The 26,682-nt window shown below is 40.8% G+C and overlaps 1 protein-coding gene across 5 annotated transcripts; it reads left to right on the top strand.

Annotated features, from left to right (window-relative positions):
- Nucleotides 1-738: 738 nt before the first annotated feature.
- LOC110532561 (uncharacterized) lies at nt 739-24,992 on the top strand. Of its 5 annotated transcripts, none has more exons than XM_090237406.1 (5): nt 739-1,250; nt 8,473-8,597; nt 9,089-9,214; nt 23,232-23,416; nt 23,943-24,992. In XM_090237406.1, the coding sequence occupies exon 5, from the start codon at nt 23,973-23,975 to the stop codon at nt 24,735-24,737; it is 765 nt and encodes a 254-aa protein (XP_090093532.1). In that variant the 5' UTR covers nt 739-1,250; nt 8,473-8,597; nt 9,089-9,214; nt 23,232-23,416; nt 23,943-23,972; the 3' UTR covers nt 24,738-24,992. The 5 variants fall into 5 exon arrangements, with proteins under 5 accessions (XP_090093532.1, XP_090093540.1, XP_090093539.1 ...); XM_090237413.1 differs by having other exon boundaries at nt 870-1,391; XM_090237414.1 differs by lacking the exon at nt 8,473-8,597 and having other exon boundaries at nt 822-1,250.
- The last annotated feature ends 1,690 nt before the right edge of the window (nt 24,993-26,682 follow it).

The following is a 26,682-nucleotide window of genomic DNA, read 5'->3' on the forward strand; positions in this document are numbered from 1 at the left end:
TATGTAAAAAATGCTATATACAGCATCCTATGTTTTTAAGTGGACATTATAAAGTGCCATATTTTTTCTAATAAAACAATGGCCAGTTTGGGTTGCAGTTTGTATGCATGTTTTTATTTTAAACAAGCATAATAAGCTATGTCTGGCCCTTGCGCTGATTGAGTTTGACACCTGTTATAGGGCATGCAATTTAAATGCATTGAACTTCGCTTACAGTAAAAATCATGTTTTTCATCAAATTGGATGATATTTAGATGAAACCAGTTCATAATATTTATTTATTTAATTAGGCAAGTCATTTAAGAACAAATTCTTATTTACAATGACGGCCTACCCCGGCCAAACCCTAACCCGCACGACGCTGGGCCAATTGTGCACCGCCCTATGGGACTCCCAATAACGGCCGGTTGTGATACAGCCTGGAATATAACCATGGTCTGTGGTGACGCCTCTAACACTGAGATGCAGTGCATTAGACCGCAGCGCCACTCACTATAGAATACTAGGTTGACCCAAGTATGAAAAATGACTGCAGCTGGTAAATTGAGAAAGTTGATCATAAAGTTACTAGTCCCCTCCCCAATCCCCTCCTCAAACGCCGGAAATGTTAAAAACCAATGGTAGCATCATATAATCGTAACTAATATAATTCTGGAACGCATTAAAACCATCATCACATGTGCGCGTCATGCGGTTTTATTTACAACCCATAAAATAGCATGAGTGGCGCAAGGCACTGCATTGCTGTGCCACTAGAGATTTTGGGTTCGAGTCCTAACTGTCGCAGACGGCGCACAATTGGCACAGCTTTGTCCGGGTTAGTGGAGGGCTTGGCCGGGAGGGATATCCTTGTCCCATCGCGCACTAGCGACACCTGTTGTGGACCGGGCGCAGTGCACGCTGACACGTTCCAGGTGTACGGTGTTTCCTCCTCCGGCTGGCTTCCGGGTTAAGTGGGCATCGTGTCAAGAAGAAGCAGCGTGGTTGTGGACTGTAACTACCAATTGGATGAAGGGGTTAAAAAAAGAAGATAGTTACCAGCATTTTTCAGCCTTTTCATTCGTGTTGTGACTTTTAGCTAGCAAGCTAATTTACTTACCAGCATGCGCGAAAAAGCACACTGTGTTTTGACTGGATGCCATAGTGTTAATTTAATGGTACACTATTTTAGAAGAATGAACACATCCGACATCAGTGGCTGTTTTTTCTCTTCGGGTGGACAAGCTACACCGAAAATTAGGATTATGTATGTGAGTACTGTGCGCATTTCGAGCGAAATTCCTTTATCAATTGGGGAGAACATCCGATGGGTCTTGCCAGGAAACTAATCCTGAAGACGGCTGCAGTACCATCATTGACACTTCCCACCAGCATATGTGAAAAAGTGCAAAGTACGATTGACTTAATATTGGTGTCTGATAAATCTAAAATATCGCAGATTGTAGTAATAATATATGGTATCAGTGATCATTTTATTACATTTTGCACAAGGATTTTTAAATATATATTTAAGTGTCACAAAACCATCAGAATCAGAGGACTCAACAAATACTGTGTTGAAAAGTTTAGGGAGGAAGAGGGTAAAATTGACTGGTCACCTGTGCTAGATAGTGCAGCAGTAGACAGTGCCTGAGAAGTCTTTTAAATGTAGATTCCTTGATGTGGTGAATGTGACGGCTTCGATTAGATGGGTCAGGATAAAGCAGAGATCTAGCCCTTGGTTTAACCATGAGATTCTAAAATCTATCTAAGCAAGGAATAAGGCCTTTAAAAAATGTAAGAACTCTAAAGAGCAGCATGATTTGCTCCTATATAAACGTCACATAAATGAAGCATGGAGCAGGATGGATGAAGCTAAGGGTGGTTTCTTTGCTGAGAAAATAATTGACACCCATAATGCCCCTTAAAAGCTTTGGAAATCATTTAAGGAACTAGGCTTAGTAGTACTACCAAAAACAAACTACACAGCATTGGATTGAACGTCAAGGGGGAGATGGTATATGAAAAAGCAGAGGTTGCCAATGAATTCAACTCCATTTTCTTTAAATTACTTCTGTTGCCAGCAAGCTGGTTAGCAAGCTGCCCACAAGTTCTGGTTTGTATGGAAGCAACCAAGTGAATAAGTATTATGTAAAGTTAGGGGTTCAGCCAAACACTTTATTTTGCAAAGGTAGCAACAGCCAAAATAGTCCGTATGCTGGCAGAGTTTAAATGCTCCCAAGCCACAGGCCTGGATAATATTACTGCAAGGTTTCTTATAGATTCTGCTGAGCAAATTGGCCCTCATATATATCGTATATCGTTAATCTCTCTTGAACAAGGCACCTTTCCCAGGGACATGAAACAAGCTAAAGTTATACCTCTGTATACGTAGGGGATAAAGTCTGACCCTTAGAATTATAGGCCTGTATCTATCCTCTGTGTAACATCAAAGATCCTGGAGAGAGAGTTGTACATGAGCAAATGTATGAATATGATTTTCAGTCGGGTTTTAGAAAAACATACTCCACTGATTGTCTACTTTACGTGACTGACTTCAGCAGGAAAGAGATTGATGATGGAAATCTGTGGAATGGTACTGCATGACCTACAGCAGGCCTTTGATACAGTTAACCACTGTCTCCTAATCTCCAAATTGGAAGCACTGGGGTTAAGCAGTATCCCTCTAGGCTGGGTAAAGTCCTATTTATCAGGAAGGGCGCAAGTAATAGAGGTAATGGTTCACTGTCTCAGGCAAAACCAATGAGTTGTGGTGTTCCGGAGGGGAGCATGCTTGGGCCTTTGCTGTTTTTATTGTATATTAATGATATGAAAGATGCTTGTTCTTGCCGTATTTTTCTTTATGCGGCTGACTCTACACTTCTGGTGTCTCACAAAAGTAAAACTATGTTGGAGAGCATACTTAGCACAGAGCTTACTACCATTAGCAAATGGCTTGGAGATAATAAGCTATCTCTGCACTTATAGAAAACTGAAGCAATTACAGTGCCTTGCGAAAGTATTCGGCCCCCTTGAACTTTGCGACCTTTTGCCACATTTCAGGCTTCAAACATAAAGATATAAAACTGTATTTTTTTGTGAAGAATCAACAACAAGTGGGACACAATCATGAAGTGGAACGACATTTATTGGATATTTCAAACTTTTTTAACAAATCAAAAACTGAAAAATTGGGCGTGCAAAATTATTCAGCCCCCTTAAGTTAATACTTTGTAGCGCCACCTTTTGCTGCGATTACAGCTGTAAGTCGCTTGGGGTATGTCTCTATCAGTTTTGCACATCGAGAGACTGAAATCTTTTCCCATTCCTCCTTGCAAAACAGCTCGAGCTCAGTGAGGTTGGATGGAGAGCATTTGTGAACAGCAGTTTTCAGTTCTTTCCACAGATTCTCGATAGGATTCAGGTCTGGACTTAGAATGGCAAAGTCAAACACCTGGATATGTTTATTTTTGAACCATTCCATTGTAGATTTTGCTTTATGTTTTGGATCATTGTCTTGTTGGAAGACAAATCTCCGTCCCAGTCTCAGGTCTTTTGCAGACTCCATCAGGTTCTTCCAGAATGGTCCTGTATTTGGCTCCATCCATCTTCCCATCAATTTGAACCATCTTCCCTGTCCCTGCTGAAGAAAAGCAGGCCCAAACCATGATGCTGCCACCACCATGTTTGACAGTGGGGATGGTGTGTTCAGCTGTGTTGCTTTTACGCCAAACATAATGTTTTGCATTGTTGCCAAAAAGTTAAATTTTGGTTTCATCTGACCAGAGCACTTTCTTCCACATGTTTGGTGTGTCTCCCAGGTGGCTTGTGGCAAACTTTAAACAACACTTTTTATGGATATCTTTAAGAAATGGCTTTCTTCTTGCCACTCTTCCATAAAGGCCAGATTTGTGCAATATACGACTTTGATTGTTGTCCTATGGACAGAGTCTCCCACCTCAGCTGTAGATCTCTGCAGTTCATCCAGAGTGATCATGGGCCTCTTGGCTGCATCTCTGATCAGTCTTCTCCTTGTATAAGCTGAAAGTTTAGAGGGACGGCCAGGTCTTGGTAGATTTGCAGTGGTCTGATACTCCTTCCATTTCAATATTATCGCTTGCACAGTGCTCCTTGGGATGTTTAAAGCTTGGGAAATCTTTTTGTATCCAAATCCGGCTTTAAACTTCTTCACAACAGTATCTCGGACCTGCCTGGTGTGTTCCTTGTTCTTCATGATGCTCTCTGCGCTTTTAACGGTCCTCTGAGACTATCACAGTGCAGGTGCATTTATACGGAGACTTGATTACACACAGGTGGATTGTATTTATCATCATTAGTCATTTAGGTCAACATTGGATCATTCAGAGATCCTCACTGAACTTCTGGAGAGAGTTTGCTGCACTGAAAGTAAAGGGGCTGAATAATTTTGCACGCCAAATTTTTCAGTTTTTGATTTGTTAAAAAAGTTTGGAATATCCAATAAATGTCGTTCCACTTCATGATTGTGTCCCACTTGTTGTTGATTCTTCACAAAAAAATACAGTTTTATATCTTTATGTTTGAAGCCTGAAATGTGGCAAAAGGTCGCAAAGTTCAAGGGGGCCGAATACTTTCGCAAGGCACTGTATTTTTGGATCCAGACCTAAATTGTGTAGTTTGTCTGAAATCAGAGTGGAGTTAGGGAGTGAGGTGTTGACTACTAAAACCTCTAACTACTTGGGATGTATCCTTGATGGAAGCTTGGGAGGTGTGAGCATAGCCAATAAGGTGCTAGGGAAGGTTAACCTCTCTAGGGTACGTGGGACGGTAGCGTCCCACCTGTCAACAGCCAGTGAAACTGCAGGGCGCCAAATTCAAAACAACAGAAATCCCATAATTAAAATTCCTCATGTATTTTACACCATTTTAAAGATACATTTGTTGTAAATCCAGCCACAGTTTCCGATTTCAAAAAGGCTTTACGACAAAAGCAAACCGAACGATTATGTTAGGTCAGAGCCATGTCAAACGATGTATATCTAATAATAATAATATATAAGATATATTATCTTCAATGTTCCAACCGGAGAATTCCTTTGTCTTCAGAAATGCAATGGAATGCAGGCCGCTCTCATGTGAACGTGCGAGACTGAGCTCGTGGCTGCTGGCAGACCTCTGACTCATTCCCCTCTCATTCTCCCCCACATCAGCGTAGAAGCATCAAACAAGGTTCTAAAGACTGTTGACATCTAGTGGAAGCCTTAGGAAGTGCAACATGACCCCATAGACACTGTTTTCGATAGGGCAAGAGTCGAAAAACTACAAACCTCAGATTTCCCACTTCCTGGTTGGATTTTTTCTCTGGTTTTTGCCTGCCATATGAGTTCTGTTATACTCACAGACATCATTCAAACCGTTTTAGAAACTTCAGAGTGTTATCTATCCAAATCTACTAATTATATACATATTCTATTTATGGCAGAGTAGCAGGCAGTTTAATTTGGGCACGCTTTTCATCCAAAATTCCCAACGCTGCCCCCTACCCTAGAGAAGTTAATACCAGGACTAAGTTTTTGGCTAGAAAGTCCAAGCTGCTTGATAAGGACTCCATGAGGACTCTATGTAAGTGATAGCTACTGCCCCCATTCAATGCCATTTGACTATACTAGTACTTCCTGGTTTGGGGGCTTATCTAAACGTATGAAGGGGAAGCTCCAGATAGCCCAGAATAAGCTGAATATGGTAGTATTGAAGGTGAGTCCATATACTCATATAGGCAGGAGCTGCTTCCAGGAACTAAACTGGCTGCCTGTTGAGGCTAGGATGTCCCAGATTAGACTAGGTTTGGTTTACAGGAGTATTTATGGTCCTGCGCCCAGATTTCTAAGTGATTACTTTCCCTGTGTTAGGGATGCACACAATCACTGCATCAGATCAAACAATGCCACTTAATATAATGTTTACATACCCTACATTACTCATCTCATATGTATATGTATATACTGTACTCTAAATCATCTACTGCATCTTGCCATCTTTATGTAATACATGTATCACTAGCCACTTTAAACTATGCCACTTTTATAAAAAAAATAAAGGGAACACTAAAATAACACATCCTAGATCTGAATGAATGAAATATTCTTATTAAATACTTTTTTCTTTACATAGTTGAATGTGCTGACAACAAAATCACACAAATTATCAATGGAAATCAAATTTATCAACCCATGGAGGTCTGGATTTGGAGTCACACTCAAAATTAAAGTGGAAAACCACACTACAGGCTGATCCAACTTTGATGTAATGTCCTTAAAACAAGTCAAAATGAGGCTCAGTAGTGTGTGTGGCCTCCACGTGCCTGTATGACCTCCCTAAAATGCCTGGGCATGCTCCTGATGAGGTGGCGGATGGTCTCCTGAGGGATCTCCTCCCAGACCTGGACTAAAGCATCCGCCAACTCCTGGACAGTCTGTGGTACAACGTGGCATTGGTGGATGGAGCGAGACATGATATCCCAGATGTACTCAATTGGATTCAGGTCGGGGGAACGGGTGGGCCAGTCCATAGCATCAATGCCTTCCTCTTGCAGGAACTGCTGACACACTCCAGCCACATGAGGTCTAGCATTGTCTTGCATTAGGAGGAACCCAGGGCCAACCGCACCAGCATATGGTCTCACAAGGGGTCTGAGGATCTCATCTCGGTACCTATTGGCAGTCAGGCTACCTCTGGCGAACACATGGAGGGCTGGGCGTCCCAAAGAAATGCCACTCCACACCATGACTGACCCACCGCCAAACCGGTCATGCTGGAGGATGTTGCAGGCAGCAGAATCTTCTCCACAGCGTCTCCAGACTCTGTCACGTCTGTCACATGTGCTCAGTGTGAACCTGCTTTCATCTGTGAAGAGCATAGGGCGCCAGTGGCGAATTTGCCAATCTTGGTGTTCTCTGGCAAATGCCAAACGTCCTGCACGGTGTTGGGCTGTAAGCACAACCCCTACCTGTGGACGTCGGGCCCTGATACCACCCTCATGGAGTCTGTTTTTGACCGTTTGAGCAGACACATGCACATTTGTGGCCTGCTGGAGGTAATTTTGCAGGGCTCTGGCAGTGCTCCTCCTGCTCCTCTTTGCACAAAGGCGGAGGTAGCGGTCCTGCTGCTGGGTTGTTGCCCTCCTACGGCCTCCTCCACGTCTCCTGATGTACTGGCCTGTCTCCTGGTAGCGCCTCCATGGTCTGGACACTATGCCTACAGACACAGCAAACCTTCTTGCCACAGCTCGCATTGATGTGTCATCCTGGATGAGCTGCACTGCCTGAGCCACTTGTGTGGGTTGTAGACTCCGTCTCATGCTACCACTAGAGTGAAAGCACCGCCAGCATTCAAAAGTGACCAAAACATCAGCCAGGAAGCATAGGAACTGAGAAGTGATCTGTGGTCACCACCTGCAGAACCACTCCTTTATTGGGGGTGTCTTGCTAATTGCCTATAATTTCCACCTGTTGTCTATTCCATTTGCACAACAGCATGTGAAATGTATTGTCAATCAGTGTTGCTTCCTAAGTGCACAGTTTGATTTCACAGAAGTGTGATTGACTTGGAGTTACATTGTGTTGTTTAAGTGTTCCCTTTATTTTTTTGAGCAGTGTATTTACATACCCTACATTACTCATCTCATATGTATATACTGTACTCGATACCATCTACTGCATCTTGCCTATGCCGTTCTGTACCATCACTCATTCATATATCTTTATCCCTTTACACTTGTGTGTGTGTGTGTGTGTGTGTGTGTGTGTGTGTGTATAAGGTAGTAGTTGTGGAATTGTTAGATTACTCGTTGGTTATTACTGCATTGTCGGAACTAGAAGCACAATCATTTTTCTACACTCGCATTAACATCTGCTAACCATGTGTATGTGACAAATAAAATTTGATTTGAGATCAAGTGTTGCTGATGTGTGCTTATACAGGTTCAGGAGTAATGCAGAGAAAGGTACTTTCTTGTATACTGGAGCCTCAGAATGGAATGAGTTGCTTCTGCCCATAAAAACAACGTTCCTCTCTGGGCAGCTTTAAAAATAAAGTAAAAATATGTTTGATCTCTTCTGTACCCATATGAATAACCCCTATGATGTAACTGGAATGATGAGAGAGATGTTCTTCTGTTTTTGTTTTATTATTTCACTGCCATACTGTGTTCCATCTTGTCTAGCCATCTTGTCTCAAGAGGACCACAATGGAAATAAGTCCCAGACTTTATTGTGTGTTATCCTCGATGATTTTATTCATGTGCATGCATGTATGGCTTTTTCAAGTTTTATGTGTGCTTGTTTTTTAAAATGGTTGAATTATTAAACTAAACTAAAAAAGTGGATCTTGCAAGCGCTGATCATAATAAGTATCAGTTTGATGAGTCTGACACTGTGGCTGTTTTCACTTCTGAACGCTATATTTTCTGTAACACACCTGATAGTCATTATGTTTTTTGTTCATCCATCCCTAAAGGACTGCGTGGTCAAGCTGACGTCTGCATTGGCCATGCAGTATTTATCTTGATACGGACACTGCAGAAGTCACGGCATTCATAGTTTTTGCTCTTCGTGGAGCAGCGCAGAGCAGTTGTCAAGGAAGTGAGTTTGTTTGTACAGGACCTCCCACCCCCACCTATCGTCAACCAATCATGTCAATGCGGAGCTATACGGAGCCCTCCGCATTGTTACAACATTTGGGAGGCGCATAGCGATGCGGCAGAATTCTGCCTTTGCATGCTTCTGGAGGATCCGCAATTGCGTCACACCCTCCATACAAAGCCTTCCACCGCATTTTAGAATCAACCATAAGTTGGCTCGAAGCATCCTAGGTCGAACTGCCAGCACACAGCTGACACGAAGTAATGTCGTCCGCAAAAGGAGGTGCGGTGTGTATTGTACTTGAAATTTACCCCTGACAATCATATTCTGCCATTGTGTGGGTTGTTGTCTTACAGTTGATTTTAGCATGTGTCATTGGGGCTAATCATGATGATTTTGGGGAACCACGATGATTAATTTTGTCTTCCCACTATCATCAAGCTGTTTCGATAGACAATTTAGAAAATGTAACATCTACTCTGTCTGCACAGTTTCCCAGGCAACCACCGGCCTCAAAAATGCTGTGATACAAAATCTGCTTTCCCTTTGGGATATGCTGTGAAGCCTGTGAAGACAGACCAAAGGGGGATTTGCTGTGAAGACAGACACAACACACTGTAAGTCGTAGTTGTTCATTTCAAATCAATTGAGCATTTCAGGCACACAACTTCCAAATACAAACAATGACAATTTTCACAAAAAAAGTGCACAACCAAATATTGCATATTTCAAATTGAGTACTTCAAAAACAGCTGAAAACTTTGCATAGAATGAGTAGATCCCTACATCAACGAATTGATAACATCATATCTCAGAACAGTAAATAAAAGGAAATTATATTCACTACCCATTTAACACACATTTCCCTTTTCAAAAACATTACAGGCAATGGGGATGACTGAAACAAAAGTGGGTGACTGAAGCCTGCTTGATTGAAGCGGGGTTTATGGGTCCCTCTCCTCTCCCACTCCCTCCCCATCAATCTCTGTAGTTGGTTGCATTTCCTAAAGCTTAAGTAATTCACGTGATATCCCATTTTGTCACTTTTTATATATATTTTTTGCATTTGGATGGGAAATTAATTTGACATTGTATGAATCAATGGAGTCCTGCACAGTGTAGGCCGGGTCAGGTGCCTATATTAGGCTTACTGCTCCAATATATATTTTTTATGTCATGTTTCATTGTTATTTCTCAATATTTTGACTATGCTGGCCTATTTTTAAATGATCAAATACATGTCTGATCAATACATACAATTCTGAACATAGTCATAATGCCAATGCAGAGTCACCAATCATGGGCCATGATGATGTTATGTCCTCATCAGAGCTGTCCAAGCACACGCGAAGACAGCGTAACAGACAGAAGTGGAAAAAAAACTAAGTCGCTGCAAAGAGCCAAGTTTGTTCATCAATCACATTTTTATTTGTCACGTGTTATAAACGAGAACTTCACTCTTCAACTCTCATCTTATCCCTTATCTATGTTAATAGACTTGATTTGTGGATAAATCCCAAGCTTGTCCATGCTTAAAGGCAAATGTATTAATCTAATGTAATATAAGGCAAGTTAAGAAACATCTGTATGAAACATCTGTAGTCTTTTTTTCATAAAACAAGCGTAATGTAAACGGTGATTAAAATGGGCGATCTGAACTTAAAATTGGAGAATGCTCTAGCGTTATGATTAGAAAACATTTTGTAGGAAAACCCTCATGCTTTTCCATCATGATATAAAACAAGACAATATTTTGAACGTTGTGATAATCTCTGTTTAAACAGTGCATTGCATTTTGTCCTAAAATATGTTCTGGGTCAAAGAAGATCATTTATTTTCTGAGGAATGTTAGGTGTGTGGTGGGAAGCTTAACAATAGTTATGTTTTATGAAGAGTTTTGACAGCTTGAATGTTTTTTTTGTCTATGGTCCTCTCTGAGCGCTGTAAGCAAGCTGGAATCACAAATAACCATCTTGATCCCAAACATATAAAACAGTTAGCAGATAAAAGTTCAGCATGCCATGGCCACTCATTATTTGCTGAGGAAGTGGTCGTGTAGTCTATGAAGACTATAGACTCTGTTCTGCAGCAGGGTCTTCCTGTTCTGTGTTGTTTGGGCCTGTGGTCAGGTTTGTATTTGAGAAGCAGGCTGAGAGGCAAAGCCAAACAGCACTGTCTGAACAAAATAGAGGCAAACTAGTCCTTGTGCCTTCCACCCCCTTTGTCACTGTGAAGACACACACACACACACACACACACACGGCAGTTCAGTCTTCAGTGTCAATGACTACAGCATAATGGCCTTTAAGGTATTGAGTCAAGTCCAAATTGGCAAATATAAAGAGAGGTGACAGAAGCCTGTAAGATCTTAAATGTAACTAGACTTGCAGTTACATAGTGCCCCCTTCTGGACAAAACATGATGAGGGATGGTGCACTAGAAGAATCACAATACTATTGCATTTGGTAAAATCAACAGTATCTCTATTACTGCTTTCCTTTTCATAGGAGTTACCGTATTTCACCTGTACATTTTTTTTGTCAATGTTTATATTACCCCCTTTACAAACAGACCCATTTTTACCACATTCTCATCTACAGAGCCTTGCGAAAGTATTCGGCCCCCTTGAACTTTGCGACCTTTTGCCACATTTCAGGCTTCAAACATAAAGATATAAAACTGTATTTTTTTGTGAAGAATCAACAACAAGTGGGACACAATCATGAAGTGGAACGACATTTATTGGATGTTTCAAACTTTTTTAACAAATAAAAACTGAAAAATTGGGCGTGCAAAATTATTCAGCCCCCTTAAGTTAATACTTTGTAGCGCCACCTTTTGCTGCGATTACAGCTGTAAGTCGCTTGGGGTATGTCTCTATCAGTTTTGCACTTCGAGAGACTGAAATGTTTTCCCATTCCTCCTTGCAAAACAGCTCGAGCTCAGTGAGGTTGGATGGAGAGCATTTGTGAACAGCAGTTTTCAGTTCTTTCCACAGATTCTCGATTGGATTCAGGTCTGGACTTTGACTTGGCCATTCTAACACCTGGATATGTTTATTTTTGAACCATTCCATTGTAGATTTTGCTTTATGTTTTGGATCATTGTCTTGTTGGAAGACAAATCTTCGTCCCAGTCTCAGGTCTTTTGCAGACTCCATCAGGTTTTCTTCCAGAATGGTCCTGTATTTGGCTCCATCCATCTTCCCATCAATTTTAACCATCTTCCCTGTCTCTGCTGAAGAAAAGCAGGCCCAAACCATGATGCTGCCACCACCATGTTTGACAGTGGGGATGGTGTGTTCAGGGTGTTGCTTTTACGCCAAACATAACATTTTGCATTGTTGCCAAAAAGTTCAATTTTGGTTTCATCTGACTAGAGCACCTTCTTCCACATGTTTGGTGTGTCTCCCAGGTGGCTTGTGGCAAACTTTAAACAACACTTTTTATGGATATCTTTAAGAAATGGCTTTCTTCTTGCCACTCTTCCATAAAGGCCAGATTTGTGCAATATACGACTGATTGTTGTCCTATTCATCCAGAGTGATCATGGGCCTCTTGGCTGCATCTCTGATCAGTCTTCTCCTTGTATCAGCTGAAAGTTTAGAGGGACGGCCAGGTCTTGGTAGATTTGCAGTGGTCTGATACTCCTTCCATTTCAATATTATCGCTTGCACAGTGCTCCTTGGGATGTTTAAAGCTTGGGAAATCTTTTTGTATCCAAATCCGGCTTTAAACTTCTTCACAACAGTATCTCGGACCTGCCTGGTGTGTTCCTTGTTCTTCATGATGCTCTCTGCGCTTTTAACGGACCTCTGAGACTATCACAGTGCAGGTGCATTTATACGGAGACTTGATTACACACAGGTGGATTGTATTTATCATCATTAGTCATTTAGGTCAACATTGGATCATTCAGAGATCCTCACTGAACTTCTGGAGAGAGTTTGCTGCACTGAAAGTAAAGGGGCTGAATAATTTTGCACGCCCAATTTTTCAGTTTTTGATTTGTTAAAAAAGTTTGAAATATCCAATAAATGTCGTTCCACTTCATGATTGTGTCCCACTTGTTGTTGATTCTTCACAAAAAAATACAGTTTTATATCTATATGTTTGAAGCCTGAAATGTGGCAAAAGGTCGCAAAGTTCAAGGGGGCCGAATACTTTCGCAAGGCACTGTACATACACCTTTTATACCTGCCGTGCACATGCCGGGGACGAGTGGTAGTAGTGGTGGGCGTCTATTTTAATAAATCCATTGAATATACACAATTAAAAATAAATCCATTATTATTAAAATCAACATAAGACTAACACAATTTGGAGTTTGCCAAAAGGCACCTAAAGGACTCTCAGACCTTGAGAAACAAGATTCTCTGGTCTGATGAAACCAAGATTGAACTCTTTGACCTGAATGCCAAGCATCACGTCTGGAGGCAATCTGGCACCATCCCTACGGTGAAGTATGGTGGTGGCAGCATCATGCTGTGGGAATGTTTTTCAGAGGCAGGGACTGGAAGACTAGTCAGAATTGAGGGAAAGATGAAAGGCGCAAAGTACAGAGAGATCCTTGATGAAAACCTGCTCAGGACCTCAGACTGGGACTAAGGTTCACATTCCAACAGGACAATGACCCTAAACACACACTGTCAAGACAATGCAGGAGTGGTTTCGGGTCAAGTCTCTGTTTCCATTGATCATTTTTGGAGAAACCTGAAAATAGCTGTGCAGTATCACTCCCCATCCAAGCTGACAGAGCTTGAGAGGATCTGCAGAAAAGAATGGGAGAAACTCCCCAAATACAGTTGTGCAAAGCTTGTAGCATCATACCCAATTAGACTTGAGGCTGTAATTGCTGCCAAAAGTGCATCAACAAAGTACTGAGTAAAGGGTCTGAATACTTATGTAAATGTAATAGTTTTTAAAATGTTGTATGCATTTGCAAATATTTCTAAAAACCTGTTTTTAATTTATCATTATGTGGTATTGTGTGTAGATTGAGGATTCTTTAAAAAAATGTTTTAATCCATTTTAGAATAAGGCTGTAATGTTACAAAATGTGAAAAGTATATGGGTCTGAATACTTTTCAAAGGCACTGTAGGCCTATATATCAATCTTGAACAGGATGATCTATATTGGATGCAATTTGAATGGAATTGATGGAGAGAAAGACAGAGTGATCACTTGTGCACTGATTTAAAGCAACGATATAGTGTTTTGAAACTCTGCAGCTGTAATAAAATAAAATAAATCTTTACAATGAAAAAAAAACAAGGTGATCCCCAAAAGCCTGATGGAGATGTCTATATTAGACATGCATTCAATCTCTTACTGTAGCATAGGCTATGTTGCAGTAAATGTAGGTCTACCTGTCACAATAAAAAAAAGTTACCATGATGAGATGATAGGTCTACATACTGCGATGGGCTGTTGGTCCCCACCCTGGGCGTTGATGCTTCATCATGCAGTGACCAGAAAGATGGCCGTAGAGAATCCAGATTTAGACATCGCAAATAATTTAACAGTTCAATTTCACATCATGCTGTTCATAAAACTAATTTATTATAATGTACCGGTTTCTCGCAGTTATTTATCCTGGGAAGAGGGAGTGGTTTTGGGTGGTGAATCTTGGTAACCGGGTTCCTGCCATTCAACCCTCTTGTTTTTAAAAGGTATCTGTGACCAACAGATGCATATCTGTATTCCCAGTCATGTGTCCCAGTAATTAGGGCCTAATTATAATGTTTTAATTGATTGATTTCCTTATGAACTTTAACTCAGTAAAATCTTTGTAATTGTTGCATGTTGCATTTATATTTTTGTTCAGTGTAGATGTGGTGTGGATATTAAAAGATAAAACCTACACTAGATAACCAGGCTACCAACATCCATATTGCATCCAAGTCACCCGTTCCACAGATTTTTTAAATGGACTTTGAACAAGATACTGCATTATCTATAGGGCTATCTTTGTCTGATTAATAGGCCTAGTAAGATAAATGTCAATGACTACAAGAATATCATTACCTTTCCACTATGCAGCAGAACTCTAGTTACCCACTCAACCTGGACTCAGAGCATTTTGTATTATTCTGTAAGTAAATCCAAGACCCTCCATTTAGTATGTTACATTTGATATGGTTACATAAGACAGATGGTTTATTAAGGCAAAAATGAAAGTAGGTGGTTAGTCGGGGTGGATGGGGGTTGCGAATTCAAATCTCATCACAGACAACTTTAGCAACTTTTCAACTACTTGCTACTTTGCATGTTAGCTAACCCTTCCCCTAACCCTTTTAAACCTAACTCCTAAACTTAACCCCTAGCCTAGTTAACGTTAGCAAGCTAGCTGGAATTCATAACATATAATACGTTTTGATAATTTGTAACGTATTATACATTTTGCAAATTCATAACATATTGTACGTTTGGAAATTCGTACCATATTATACGAATTGTAATATATCATATGAAATGTTTATTTTATTAATTTATTTTACCTTTATTTTACCAGATATGTTGACTGAGAACACACTCATTTACAGCAACAACCTGGGGAATAGTTACGGGGGGGTGAATGAGCCAATTGGAAGCTGGGGATGATTAGGTGGCCATAATTGTATGAGGACCAGATTAGGGATTTAGCCAGGACACCGAGGTTGACACCCCTACTCTTACGATAAGTGCCATAGGATCTTTAGTGACCACAGAGAGTCAGGACACGCTTTTAATGTCCCATCCAAAAGACGGTACCCTACACCGGGCAATGTCCCCAATGACTGCCCTGGGGCATTGGATGTACAGTGAATTCAGAAAGTATTCAGACCCCTTGACTTTTCCCACATTTTGTTAAGTTACAGCCTTATTCTAAAATGTATTAAATTGTTTTTCCCTCATCAATCTAAGCACAATACCCAATCATGACAAAGCAAATATCACCTTCACATAAGTATTCAGACCCTTTACTCAGTACTTTGTTGGCAGCGATTACAGCCACCAATCTTCTTGGGTATGACGCTACAAGCTTGGAACACCTGTATTTGGGGAGTTTCTCCCATTCATCTCTGCAGATCCTCTCAATCTCTGTCAGGTTGGATGGGGGAGCGTCGCTGCACAGCTATTTTCAGGTCTCTCCAGAGATGTTCGATCGGGTTCAAGACCTGGCTCTGGCTGATTCACTCAATGATATTCAGAGACTTGTCCTGAAGCAACTCATGCATTGTCTTGTCTGTGTGCTTAGGTTCGTTGTCCTGTTGAAAGGTGAACTGTAGTCACAGTCTGAGGTCCTGAGCTCTCTGAAGCAGGTTTTCACCAAGGATCTCTCTGTACTTTGCTCCTTTCATCTTTCCCTCAATACTGACTAATCTCTCATTCCCTGCCGCTGTAAGACATCCCCACAGGATGATGCTGCCACCACCATGCTTCACCGTAGGGATGGTGCCAGGTTTCCTCCAGACGTGATGCTTGGCATTCAGGCCAAAGAGTTCAATCTTGGTTTCATCAGACCTGAGAATCTTGTTTCTTATGGACTAAGAGTCCTTTAGGTGCCTTTTTGCAAACTCTAAGCGGGCTGTGATGTGCCTTACTGAGGAGTGGCTTCTGTCTGGCCACTCTACCATAAATTCCTGATAGTTGGAGTGCTGCAGAGATGGGAGACCCTTCCAGAAGGAAAACCATCTCCACAGACGAACTCTGGAGCTGTGTCAGAGTGACCATTGGGTTCTTGGTCACCTCCCTGACCAAGGCCCTTCTACCCCAATTGCTCCGTTTGGCTGGGCGGCCAGCTCTAGGAAGAGTCTTGATGGTTCCAAATTCTTCCATTTAAGAATGATGGAGGCCACTGTGTTATTGGGGACCTTCAATGCTAAAGAAAAATGGTACCCTTTCCCAGATCTGTGCCTCGACACAATCCTGTCTCGGAGCTCTATGGACAATTCCATCGACATCATGGCTTGGTTTTTGCTCTAAAGTGCAGTGTCAACTGTGGGACTTTATATAGACAGGTGTGTGCCTTTCCAAATCATGTCCAATCAATTGAATTTACCACAGGTGGACTCCAATCAAGTTGTAGAAACATCTCAAGGATGATCAATGGAAACCGGATGCACCGGAGCTCAATTTCGAGTCTCATAGCAAAGGGTCTGAATACTTATGTAAATAAGGTTTCTTTTTTTACATTTGCAAACATTTCTAAAAACCTGCTTCTGCTTTGTCATTATGGGGTATTGTGTGTAGATTGATGAAGAATACAATTAATTTAATCCATTTTAGAATAAGGCTGTAACATAACAAAATGTGGAAAAAGTCAAGTGATCTGAATACTTTCCGAATGCACTGTATCTATATTTTTTAGACCAGAGTAAAGAGACCATACTGCTGACCCTCCACCACTTCCCGCAGCATATGGTCTCCCATCCAAGGACCAACCCTGCTTTGCTGCAGAGGCAAGCCAGCAGTGGGATATAGGGTGGTGAACTGCTGCCTAAAATAGAAAATGGGAGATCCACAAATTAATACATCCCATATGAAACGTAACATACCATACTAAATGGAGTGTATCGGATTTAAGTATAGAATAATACGAAATGCTCTGAGACCAGCTCGATACACTCTACACTCAGTGGGCCTAAACAGTTTTCCAGTTGTCCAACCATTTTATGCAAGTAAAGTACATGTCGGTTAAAAAAAATGTCACGCCCGGCCTGATGGAAACGGAACATTTATCGGTAAACTTTCCAAATGTCGACAAAACAAGATACTATAATCAAGGTGGGATATTTTTGTGTCGGTAAAATCAATTACGCGAGAAATGCCGGTGGTAATGGTATTAGGCCCAAATATTTCTATATCATATCGAAGTAAACTTGGAGCCACGCGATGATGTTGTGTGGTCCTACGAGTCGGGAAAACATGCAGTTTATTAGGATGCATATTAATTTATGATTTTACAATATTCGCATTCCAATTGGATTGAAACCTAGCTCGTGATTGCAATAATAGATACATGATTAGTCGGTAATTACAATGCCATTTATAAAATATGGAATGTTTAACTTTTTTTTTAAATATTCAAATTAAGGTACATTTGCAGATAATTAATATTTAACTCGCAAGGTTGATGACCTGGCTAAAAGTTAATTGAAAGCGCAACGTCTAGGTTAACTTCAAAAGCTAAATAGCGTGCTACTACGCCATGGACTTCACGGGAATTGAATAATAAACAACAAAAATAAATGTCTGAATAAATGACAGAAAATTGTCTGAGTTAGAGATCCATCCGGAGTCCATTCGTGGTAACACCGTGGCTATGTCTACGATACGGTGGCAGTGGCACAGAGTGAACTTAAGTTTGCTTTATAAATGCTGTGGTATTTATTCAAAACCATTCACGTTTTGTGGCACTCACTTACTGTGAAGAGTCCCATCGAAAGCCTCACTAGTTATCCAAAAAAGACTGCTTCTTCTGAAATAATCGCGGCCATGGTGGCTTTCAACTGGTCCCTATGTCAAATCAGTACTTGCAACAATAACCGTGGAAATGCTTGTGTAACGTAGTAGACTGGCCACACACATACTTACTTATTATTAAGGAAGTTTCTTATAAAAAAAAATATTCATAAATATTATCCTGCCAACCACTATATGAAGACGTTTTTAAAAAACAATTTAAAATTGTACCTTTTTGTAATGACCACCCAGAAACAGTGTTGCATATTTTTGGCATTGTTTTCATGTAAGGAATCTGGCAGACATCAGTAGATTTGTAATTGAACACATTTATGAAGATTGTACACTATTATGGAGATGTGCTGCTTGGATTCTTAACTTATGATAAAATTGTTTCAACTTATTTCTATGTAATTCATTTAATTATTATTTTGGCCAAATTCCATATTCACAAATGTACATTTACAAACAAAACACCACATTTTATTACCTTAAATTATACTATATTTTAAGACAAATACTCTGCCAACAAGACAAATACTCTGCCAACAAAAAAGCTGTTAGTATTATAACTGTGTGTATTGATTTGTCGTTAATAAAAATGTATAAAAATGAAATGAACATTTTTTTAAATAACAAACAACAAAAAAAAATAACAAAAACGTAGTAGACTGCTGTCTGTTTGATGTTCAGTGCTATTCGGGATTCTAAACCCTAACCATAACCCTTTACCTAACCTTAACAGTTTAAATAGTTAACTTCAATGGGGTATAGCATGGACCCTGTCTGAATAGGGTTAGGCTGTTGTGGGGTAAATCTTTCTTTCAGTCATATGATATCATCCAAGGAATGATAGGAATTGCTTTGAATGTGTGCATGCATTTAAACATTTGAACATTTATAATATATAGGCTATATACTTATTTTGCTGATGCTTTGTGGGGTTTTTTCTATTCTATTCAAAGTTATAAGATTAAAGTCAAAGTGGGAGATTATCCAACTTGTTTATTGACGTAGCCAAGATCTAAGCTAATGGTTCTACAGTAAGCCGGTCATGGGACCATTTAAGTGTTTACAATCTTGTTAATGTCTCACCATCTGAATGAAAATAATGAAACAATGAGGTCATTTCACCATTAGTCAAATGGCCCATTTGGTCAAACTGTTTATCATTACTCATTTACTCTCTGATCATTGCATGGTATGTGTCAGAAGTATTTAAATCCTGACAACAAACAAACTTAATGGACTCAAAGAATAGCCTACATGAGGCTGTTATGCAATAGAAACTACAGTGCCTTGCGAAAGTATTCGGCCCCCTTGAACTTTGCGACCTTTTGCCACATTTCAGGCTTCAAACATAAAGATATAAAACTGTATTTTTTTGTTAAGAATCAACAACAAGTGGGACACAATCATGAAGTGGAACGACATTTATTGGATATTTCAAACTTTTTTAACAAATCAAAAACTGAAAAATTGGGCGTGCAAAATTATTCAGCCCCTTTACTTTCAGTGCAGCAAACTCTCTCCAGAAGTTCAGTGAGGATCTCTGAATGATCCAATGTTGACCTAAATGACTAATGATGATAAATACAATCCACCTGTGTGTAATCAAGTCTCCGTATAAATGCACCTGCACTGTGATAGTCTCAGAGGTCCGTTAAAAGCGCAGAGAGCATCATGAAGATCAAGGAACACACCAGGCAGGTCCGAGATACTGTTGTGAAGAAGTTTAAAGCCGGATTTGGATACGAAAAGATTTCCCAAGCTTTAAACATCCCAAGGAGCACTGTGCAAGCGATAATATTGAAATGGAAGGAGTATCAGACCACTGCAAATCTACCAAGACCTGGCCGTCCCTCTAAACTTTCAGCTCATACAAGGAGAAGACTGATCAGAGATGCAGCCAAGAGGCCCATGATCACTCTGGATGAACTGCAGAGATCTACAGCTGAGGTGGGAGACTCTGTCCATAGGACAACAATCAGTCGTATATTGCACAAATCTGCCCTTTATGGAAGAGTGGCAAGAAGAAAGCCATTTCTTAAAGATATCCATAAAAAGTGTTGTTTAAAGTTTGCCACAAGCCACCTGGGAGACACACCAAACATGTGGAAGAAGGTGCTCTGGTCAGATGAAACCAAAATTGAACTTTTTGGCAACAATGCAAAACGTTATGTTTGGCATAAAAGCAACACAGCTCATCACCCTGAACACACCATCACCACTGTCAAACATGGTGGTGGCAGCATCATGGTTTGGGCCTGCTTTTCTTCAGCAGGGACAGGGAAGATGGTTAAAATTGATGGGAAGATGGATGGAGCCAAATACAGGACCATTCTGGAAGAAAACCTGATGGAGTATGCAAAAGACCTGAGACTGGGACGGAGATTTGTCTTCCAACAAGACAATGATCCAAAACATAAAGCAAAATCTACAATGGAATGGTTCAAAAATAAACATATCCAGGTGTTAGAATAGCCAAGTCAAAGTCCAGAACTGAATCCAATCGAGAATCTGTGGAAAGAACTGAAAACTGCTGTTCACAAATGCTCTCCATCCAACCTCACTGAGCTCGAGCTGTTTTGCAAGGAGGAATGGGAAAACATTTCAGTCTCTCGATGTGCAAAACTGATAGAGACATACCCCAAGCGACTTACAGCTGTAATCGCAGCAAAAGGTGGCGCTACAAAGTATTAACTTAAGGGGGCTGAATAATTTTGCACGCCCAATTTTTCAGTTTTTGATTTGTTAAAAAAGTTTGAAATATCCAATAAATGTCGTTCCACTTCATGATTGTGTCCCACTTGTTGTCGATTCTTCACAAAAAAAATACAGTTTTATATCTTTATGTTTGAAGCCTGAAATGTGGCAAAAGGGTTGCAGGGGGCCGAATACTTTCGCAAGGCACTGTATGTATATGTATGTGCTATGCATTGAACATCATATGATATATTCTGTTATGTGAAAATGCAAATGATATATATATATAGACTATATATGTTTTGAGGTGGACAATGCTGATTTTGCAAGGGGCTTGAAGGACAAAAATCCATGCATAATGTGTGATAGGATTAGGATAACCCCCAGAATGAATTGCTGTCGGGTACTGTACATTGGCCGAAAGAATGGAACTCTTGTGAGCCGTCCCAAAACATGGAGACACCGATCCTGATTGTCCAGATAAGGAATGAAAAGACACAATCTCACCGGCCAATATGAAAAGTGAGATAATTGTTGTTTATTGCATCTGATTACTTATTATTAATATATACCGACCGGTAAGAGATAAAATGCCAAAATAATTATTTCAGGGGCAATGGGTGCCATTGAGGTGAAACTGTCCTCTGGCTCAGTCTTTCCCATAGGCTATGAAGAAACCAGCAAGTCTGGACAAGTCAAACTCAGTGATGAGCTTGTTACCTACTATTAGTGGGTACAACCCCTGGCCTTTCCCTGTAATGGGCCTATACATCAATGATTGATGAGGCAGCATGTTGATAATGGTCCTATTAATTACCAAACAATTAAACATCCATGTTTTTCTTATTTTGATAGCTTGTATCTGTGTTGTATTTGAAAAGAAAACAGCAGTTGTGAAAAAGGTGTCATTCATGAATGGCATTGTGCATTTCACAAAGAAGCCATGTGAGTTAATATTTCTTCATGCTAATTTTGTAAATGTTTGGGTAATTAAAATGCTCCATTGTGGTTGACATAGCCATTAGCAAAGGACTTTCAGCGACTCCCCCGTAATCATTTTCAACATGCGCCGTTGAAATAATGTAAATTGTTGAAATAATCCAAAATTGTTGTCTTGTTTTTATAAGCCCTTCTGTAATTTTATGACGCTTAATAATGGATATACTTGTACATCTATCTATTCCTGTTCACATATTGATTTGTGGTAGTGCAACAAAAAAAAATGCACTAAGCTCATACAAATTCCCTTCTCACTGCACACAAACCACTGGTCGATAAACACATACCAAAACACAAGTTATTGAATTGCTGGAAAAACAAATGTTAATGAATGCAAACAAACCATGAATTTGCACTGCAAAAAACAAAGCATTTATAATAGTTTGTTGACACAATGCCAAACACTAACGTTCATAAGGCACCTTGAAAATGCAGTAAATCAACTACACATTTGCTACACACAAGTAAGCATTTGTTACAGTTATACGGCACCTTGAGACAAAACGTTCAACTCGTCATACATGTCCCATTTCATTCAGTAATGTATTTTATGTCTGATTCTTGTGTGCCAATGACCTTACATGTGATGTGGATGATGTCGCTAGGGGTGGATGGGAGAGGGCCATTAGTCCAAAGTCCATTCAGATCTTAACCTCAGCAAATCAAAGACACCACCCCCCCCCCCCCCCCCCCCCCTCCAACACAAATTTACATCACCTCAAACTGTCACCAGAAAAATCACACTACATCATCAGCACTTTATTTGAGGCGGAGGGTACTAGAGTCTTGTGATCTGTATAAAATGGGCAGTCAGTACATTTGGGAGACAGAGCCCTTACAGACACCAACAGATTCTTACACATCTTAAAAAGCGTCAGCCAAAAAGTATGTGGAAGAACACCAGCACTGGTAAGGAGAGGTCACTGGATGGCACAGAATATCGGTTGGATATCAGATCTGTATTTTTTTTAGCAAGCCAGGTGAATCATAGATGATAATTGTTGTCATTTTGGGGGGGAAATGGAACCAAGTGGCTTCATTTTTATTCTTTAAAGCTGAACATTTGCTTTTGTAAAACATTGGATTTTTGTGGGTGAAAAATCTAAGGAACTTTACAGATTTTTGACTTAACACGTTTTTTTTCTAAGTGTATCTAGAACCTAAAAGGGTTCTGCGGTTGTCCCATAGGAAAGACCTTTAAAGAACCCTCCAGGTAGAATGGTTTTGGTTCCACATAGAACCCTTTCTATAGAGGGTTCTACATGGATTCTCCTATGGGGACAGCCGAAAAACCATTTTAGAACTTAGAGTGTATGGGGTTTGTTTGCCACTTGTAATGCTGCAAAGTGATAGGCAATAATGTGTACAGTATGTGGCTCTCTTTGCTGGAGACAACCTCACTACATGATAAGACCCCACCCCCACCATCTCTGTCCTGCCATGGCTCCTGTCTCCCTCATATCTGACCTGTTTTCCCCTCAGATGACCCTAGACAGGTGGCAGTCACTGGAGCCTTGTCCCGGAGTACCAACCGCAGAAAGAGGACCAGCTTCACCAAAGAGCACGTGGCACTTCTCCGTGTCACATTTGAGACCGACCCTTACCCTGGCATCAGCCTGAGAGAGAGCCTGTCTCAGAGCACAGGCCTACCTGAATCTCGCATCCAGGTAAGCAGCTAAACACACACACACACACACACAAGGCTGTAGAATAAGGCTGTAACGTAACAAAATGTTGAGAAAGTCAAGGGGTTTGAATACTTCCTGAATGCACTGTATGCAGCATGTACACACACACACACACAAGTGTAATTGGGGTTGTTTACATTACAGCGTCTCTGTGTTCAAATGTGGCCAGCATAGGTGCTGCTGATACTAGTATCAGGGTTTCTGTTTATCTTTTAAATCACTAATATGATGTAAGCGGTTTTTATCTGTGGTATTGTTTGGTCTGACTGATAGACTGTACTACACTTATTGTAAACAGAGCAGACAACAGCAAGATAAGCCCCAACACTCATAATATTCTACAGGTGTTTGTTTGTGGGCTTGGGAAATTATTAGCATGGGCACAAAGCAGATAATAATAATCTTAGTCATTAGAGTCAACTAACTGCAACACAGTATCTGTTTGCATCGGATGTACATTCTAACTGCTATGTAATAACACAATTGTTTTGTCATCTCTCTCCAGGTGTGGTTCCAGAACAGGAGGGCTCGAACTATGAAGTATAAGGGAGCTAAGGCCGTGTGGCAGTCTGACTCTGGCTTCCACTCCCCTGGTGGGTTCACCCCTGTCCAGGACACAGTTTCTCAGCACCGCACCATGGGGACAGGGGCTACCCAGCCTGACCTGGCCCCTCTGTCCACCTCCCCCTGCCTGCCCCCTGCCTACCCCATCCAGTTGAAGGAGGAGTTGGATGACTTTTTCTATGGATGCTGCCCTTCACCCTACACTGGAGTGGAGGAGACTGGCCACTACAACTCCCTGTTTGAACTGAAGCAAGCCAGGGTGCTGGGATACAGTGCCAGCCCACCACTGAATAGCCCCAGGCACCAGATGGTTCCAGGAGCCTGGTCCCAGGCGGGTGATCAGATGTCCCCAGTGCAGTCCACGTGGAGCCCCTTTCCTCTGGAGGTAAGGAAAAGCAGCGCAGGCTCCAGCCAGGCCTTCCTTTACCATAGCTCAGCTGAGCAGCAGCCCCTCTACAGCAACCCCCAGGAAGCCTATGGAGGCCCCATTACCCAGACCCAGGCCCCAGTCACCCCGGATTCCGGCTGCTGGGAGGTTGGACAAGAGAACACCCCTACGATGAAAGGCCAAGGTTCCCAGTTGTATGGCTCCTGGAGCATGGATATGTCTACCCCAGAATACCCAGAGCTCCCTGTCCTGTCCCTGCAGGATATCCTGAGGGAGCTGGATGAAGAGTGCTGGGAGGGAAATAGCCTGAACAGCTACCCCAATGAGGATAATCTGGTTAACTGTTGAAAACTTTTTTTTGTGGAAAAACAAGAGGGTTTTACTGTATATCCTGTGTTGCTGGAATGTCAACTATGGACTACATGTTGACAGAAATGTTCTCAGAGAGAGAGAGAGAGAGGGGATCATCTTTAGGAATTCTACAACAATCATATTAATTCACCCTCATGAACTTCATTTTACATTATCTATATATCTATATATCTATTTATTCATATTTTGTTCTCTGTACTTAAATTCTAAATACATTTTTATTAAAACAGAGTTTACATTTGTTTGTTTTATTCTGAAGAACTTTTTCTGAAGAACTCATTGCATTACAACAGCTTTGATCAGTGGAGAACTGAACTGACACCTTTGATTTCAGAGGAAGTAATATAATATATTGCTGATTTATAAAGTATTATGCCATAATGAAGGGTATTTCAAACAGGTCAAAGAGCCTAAGTAGGGCTTCAAGATGTTATGAGTAAGCCTTGAATTTACATTTCTTTACACTCATTTGCATTCGTCATGCATGTGATCAGTTGTCACTCATGCACAGCGTAAAGAAACACATCCACTAAGACGGTGGTTGTGAGTCACAGATTCATAGTATGCGAATCCGAGTAGCTGGTCATTGTAGGCCTACTGTATCAGTTATAATGCTCTTTCTGACCATAACTCTTAAGTTGTCCATACAAGCCGCTTTGTGAAGTGCCACATTGTTCTTGTGTCAAGTGTCCCGAGTGGCACAGTGGTCTAAGTCACTGCATCTCAGTGCAAGAGGTGTCACTCCAGTACCTCGCTCGAATCCAGGCTGCATCCGGCCGTGATTGGGAGTCCCATAGGGCAACACACAATTGGCCCAGCGTCGTCCGGGTTTGGCCGGGGTAGGCCGTTATTGTAAATAGGAATTTGTTCTTCACTGACTTGCCTAGTTACATTTTTAAAAAGAGTCACTGGTGGTCAATGATACTGATCGTACCATATTTTTACAGCAGTTATGCAAATATGCCACTTGAGGTCATTAGAGAACCGTTCATTTTGAATTTCATTGTTACCTCTCAACTCGTCCAGATGTATTCAGAGATCTACTTTATCTATAGGTCTACTACATTAAGGTCTTGGTACATTTTACAACTAGCAACTTGAGACACAGGGAAAGTATCACTGTATGAGCTCAAGGACATGCTAGATGACCAATTGAAATGATTATTATTATATTATTATTATTATATCATAGGGTACATTTTATAGATTTTAGAAACTTGATTCTGATTCAATATTATGTATTTTCTCTTTTGTTTGGTATTTATTTTATTTCTTGGACCATGTACACTTGTAATGCTTTCCTATGCTGAAATTTTCTCAGGTCGCTCGCTCAAGAGACTTTCTTCCTACTAAAATAAAATATAAATACTTTGGAAAGAATGTATATTAGAAATGATTTAGCTAAAATCACAATTTTAAAAAAAATATATAAATAGGACAGTCTATGCCATCCATGGTTCTGTCGCTCCTGGATATGTCTTAAGATACTGTAAGATTTCTATAGACACCATTGAAGATCCCACCGGTCAACCCATGACCTCACTACACCTCTCATAATACAGTGGCATCTACCAGATCAGCAGAGTAGGGAGATACATATTTCTGTTGCTAGGACCCAACATTTTCCTGTGGCTGCTACCTCTGTAGTCACACCTATAACCCACAAGGGAAAATGAGCTGTGAGACACAATCGAAAGAGAGACGCTCTCTCACACAGCAACACCATTCATTCACAGTAACGTCCCTCATTACACAGGTCATGGAGGAAAATGTTTTGTGTGCAAAGGTGAACATAACAAAAGGATTACTCACGTATAGTGATCTTTTGTAGTAGTGTAGGTAATGAGCCTTGATACCTCAGAGACCTCAAGAGGAGACAGAAATGCATGTACGTATGGACACATGCGTGCACACACACGCA

This window comes from Oncorhynchus mykiss, chromosome 1 (genome assembly GCF_057628025.1).
Source record: "Oncorhynchus mykiss isolate SJ-2025 chromosome 1, ASM5762802v1, whole genome shotgun sequence".
Taxonomy (NCBI): Eukaryota; Metazoa; Chordata; class Actinopteri; order Salmoniformes; family Salmonidae; genus Oncorhynchus; species Oncorhynchus mykiss.

What these genes read in the sequence shown, in the direction of transcription:
- LOC110532561 (XM_036982824.2), top strand. Translation starts at nt 1,307, where the DNA reads ATGGGTCTTGCCAGGAAACTAATCCTGAAGACGGCTGCAGTACCATCA. An exon ending in CATATGTGAAAAAGTGCAAA is followed by an intron (nt 1,392 to 23,231) that starts GTACGATTGACT and finishes TTTTCCCCTCAG; the next exon opens with ATGACCCTAGACAGGTGGCA. An exon ending in TACCTGAATCTCGCATCCAG is followed by an intron (nt 23,417 to 23,942) that starts GTAAGCAGCTAA and finishes ATCTCTCTCCAG; the next exon opens with GTGTGGTTCCAGAACAGGAG.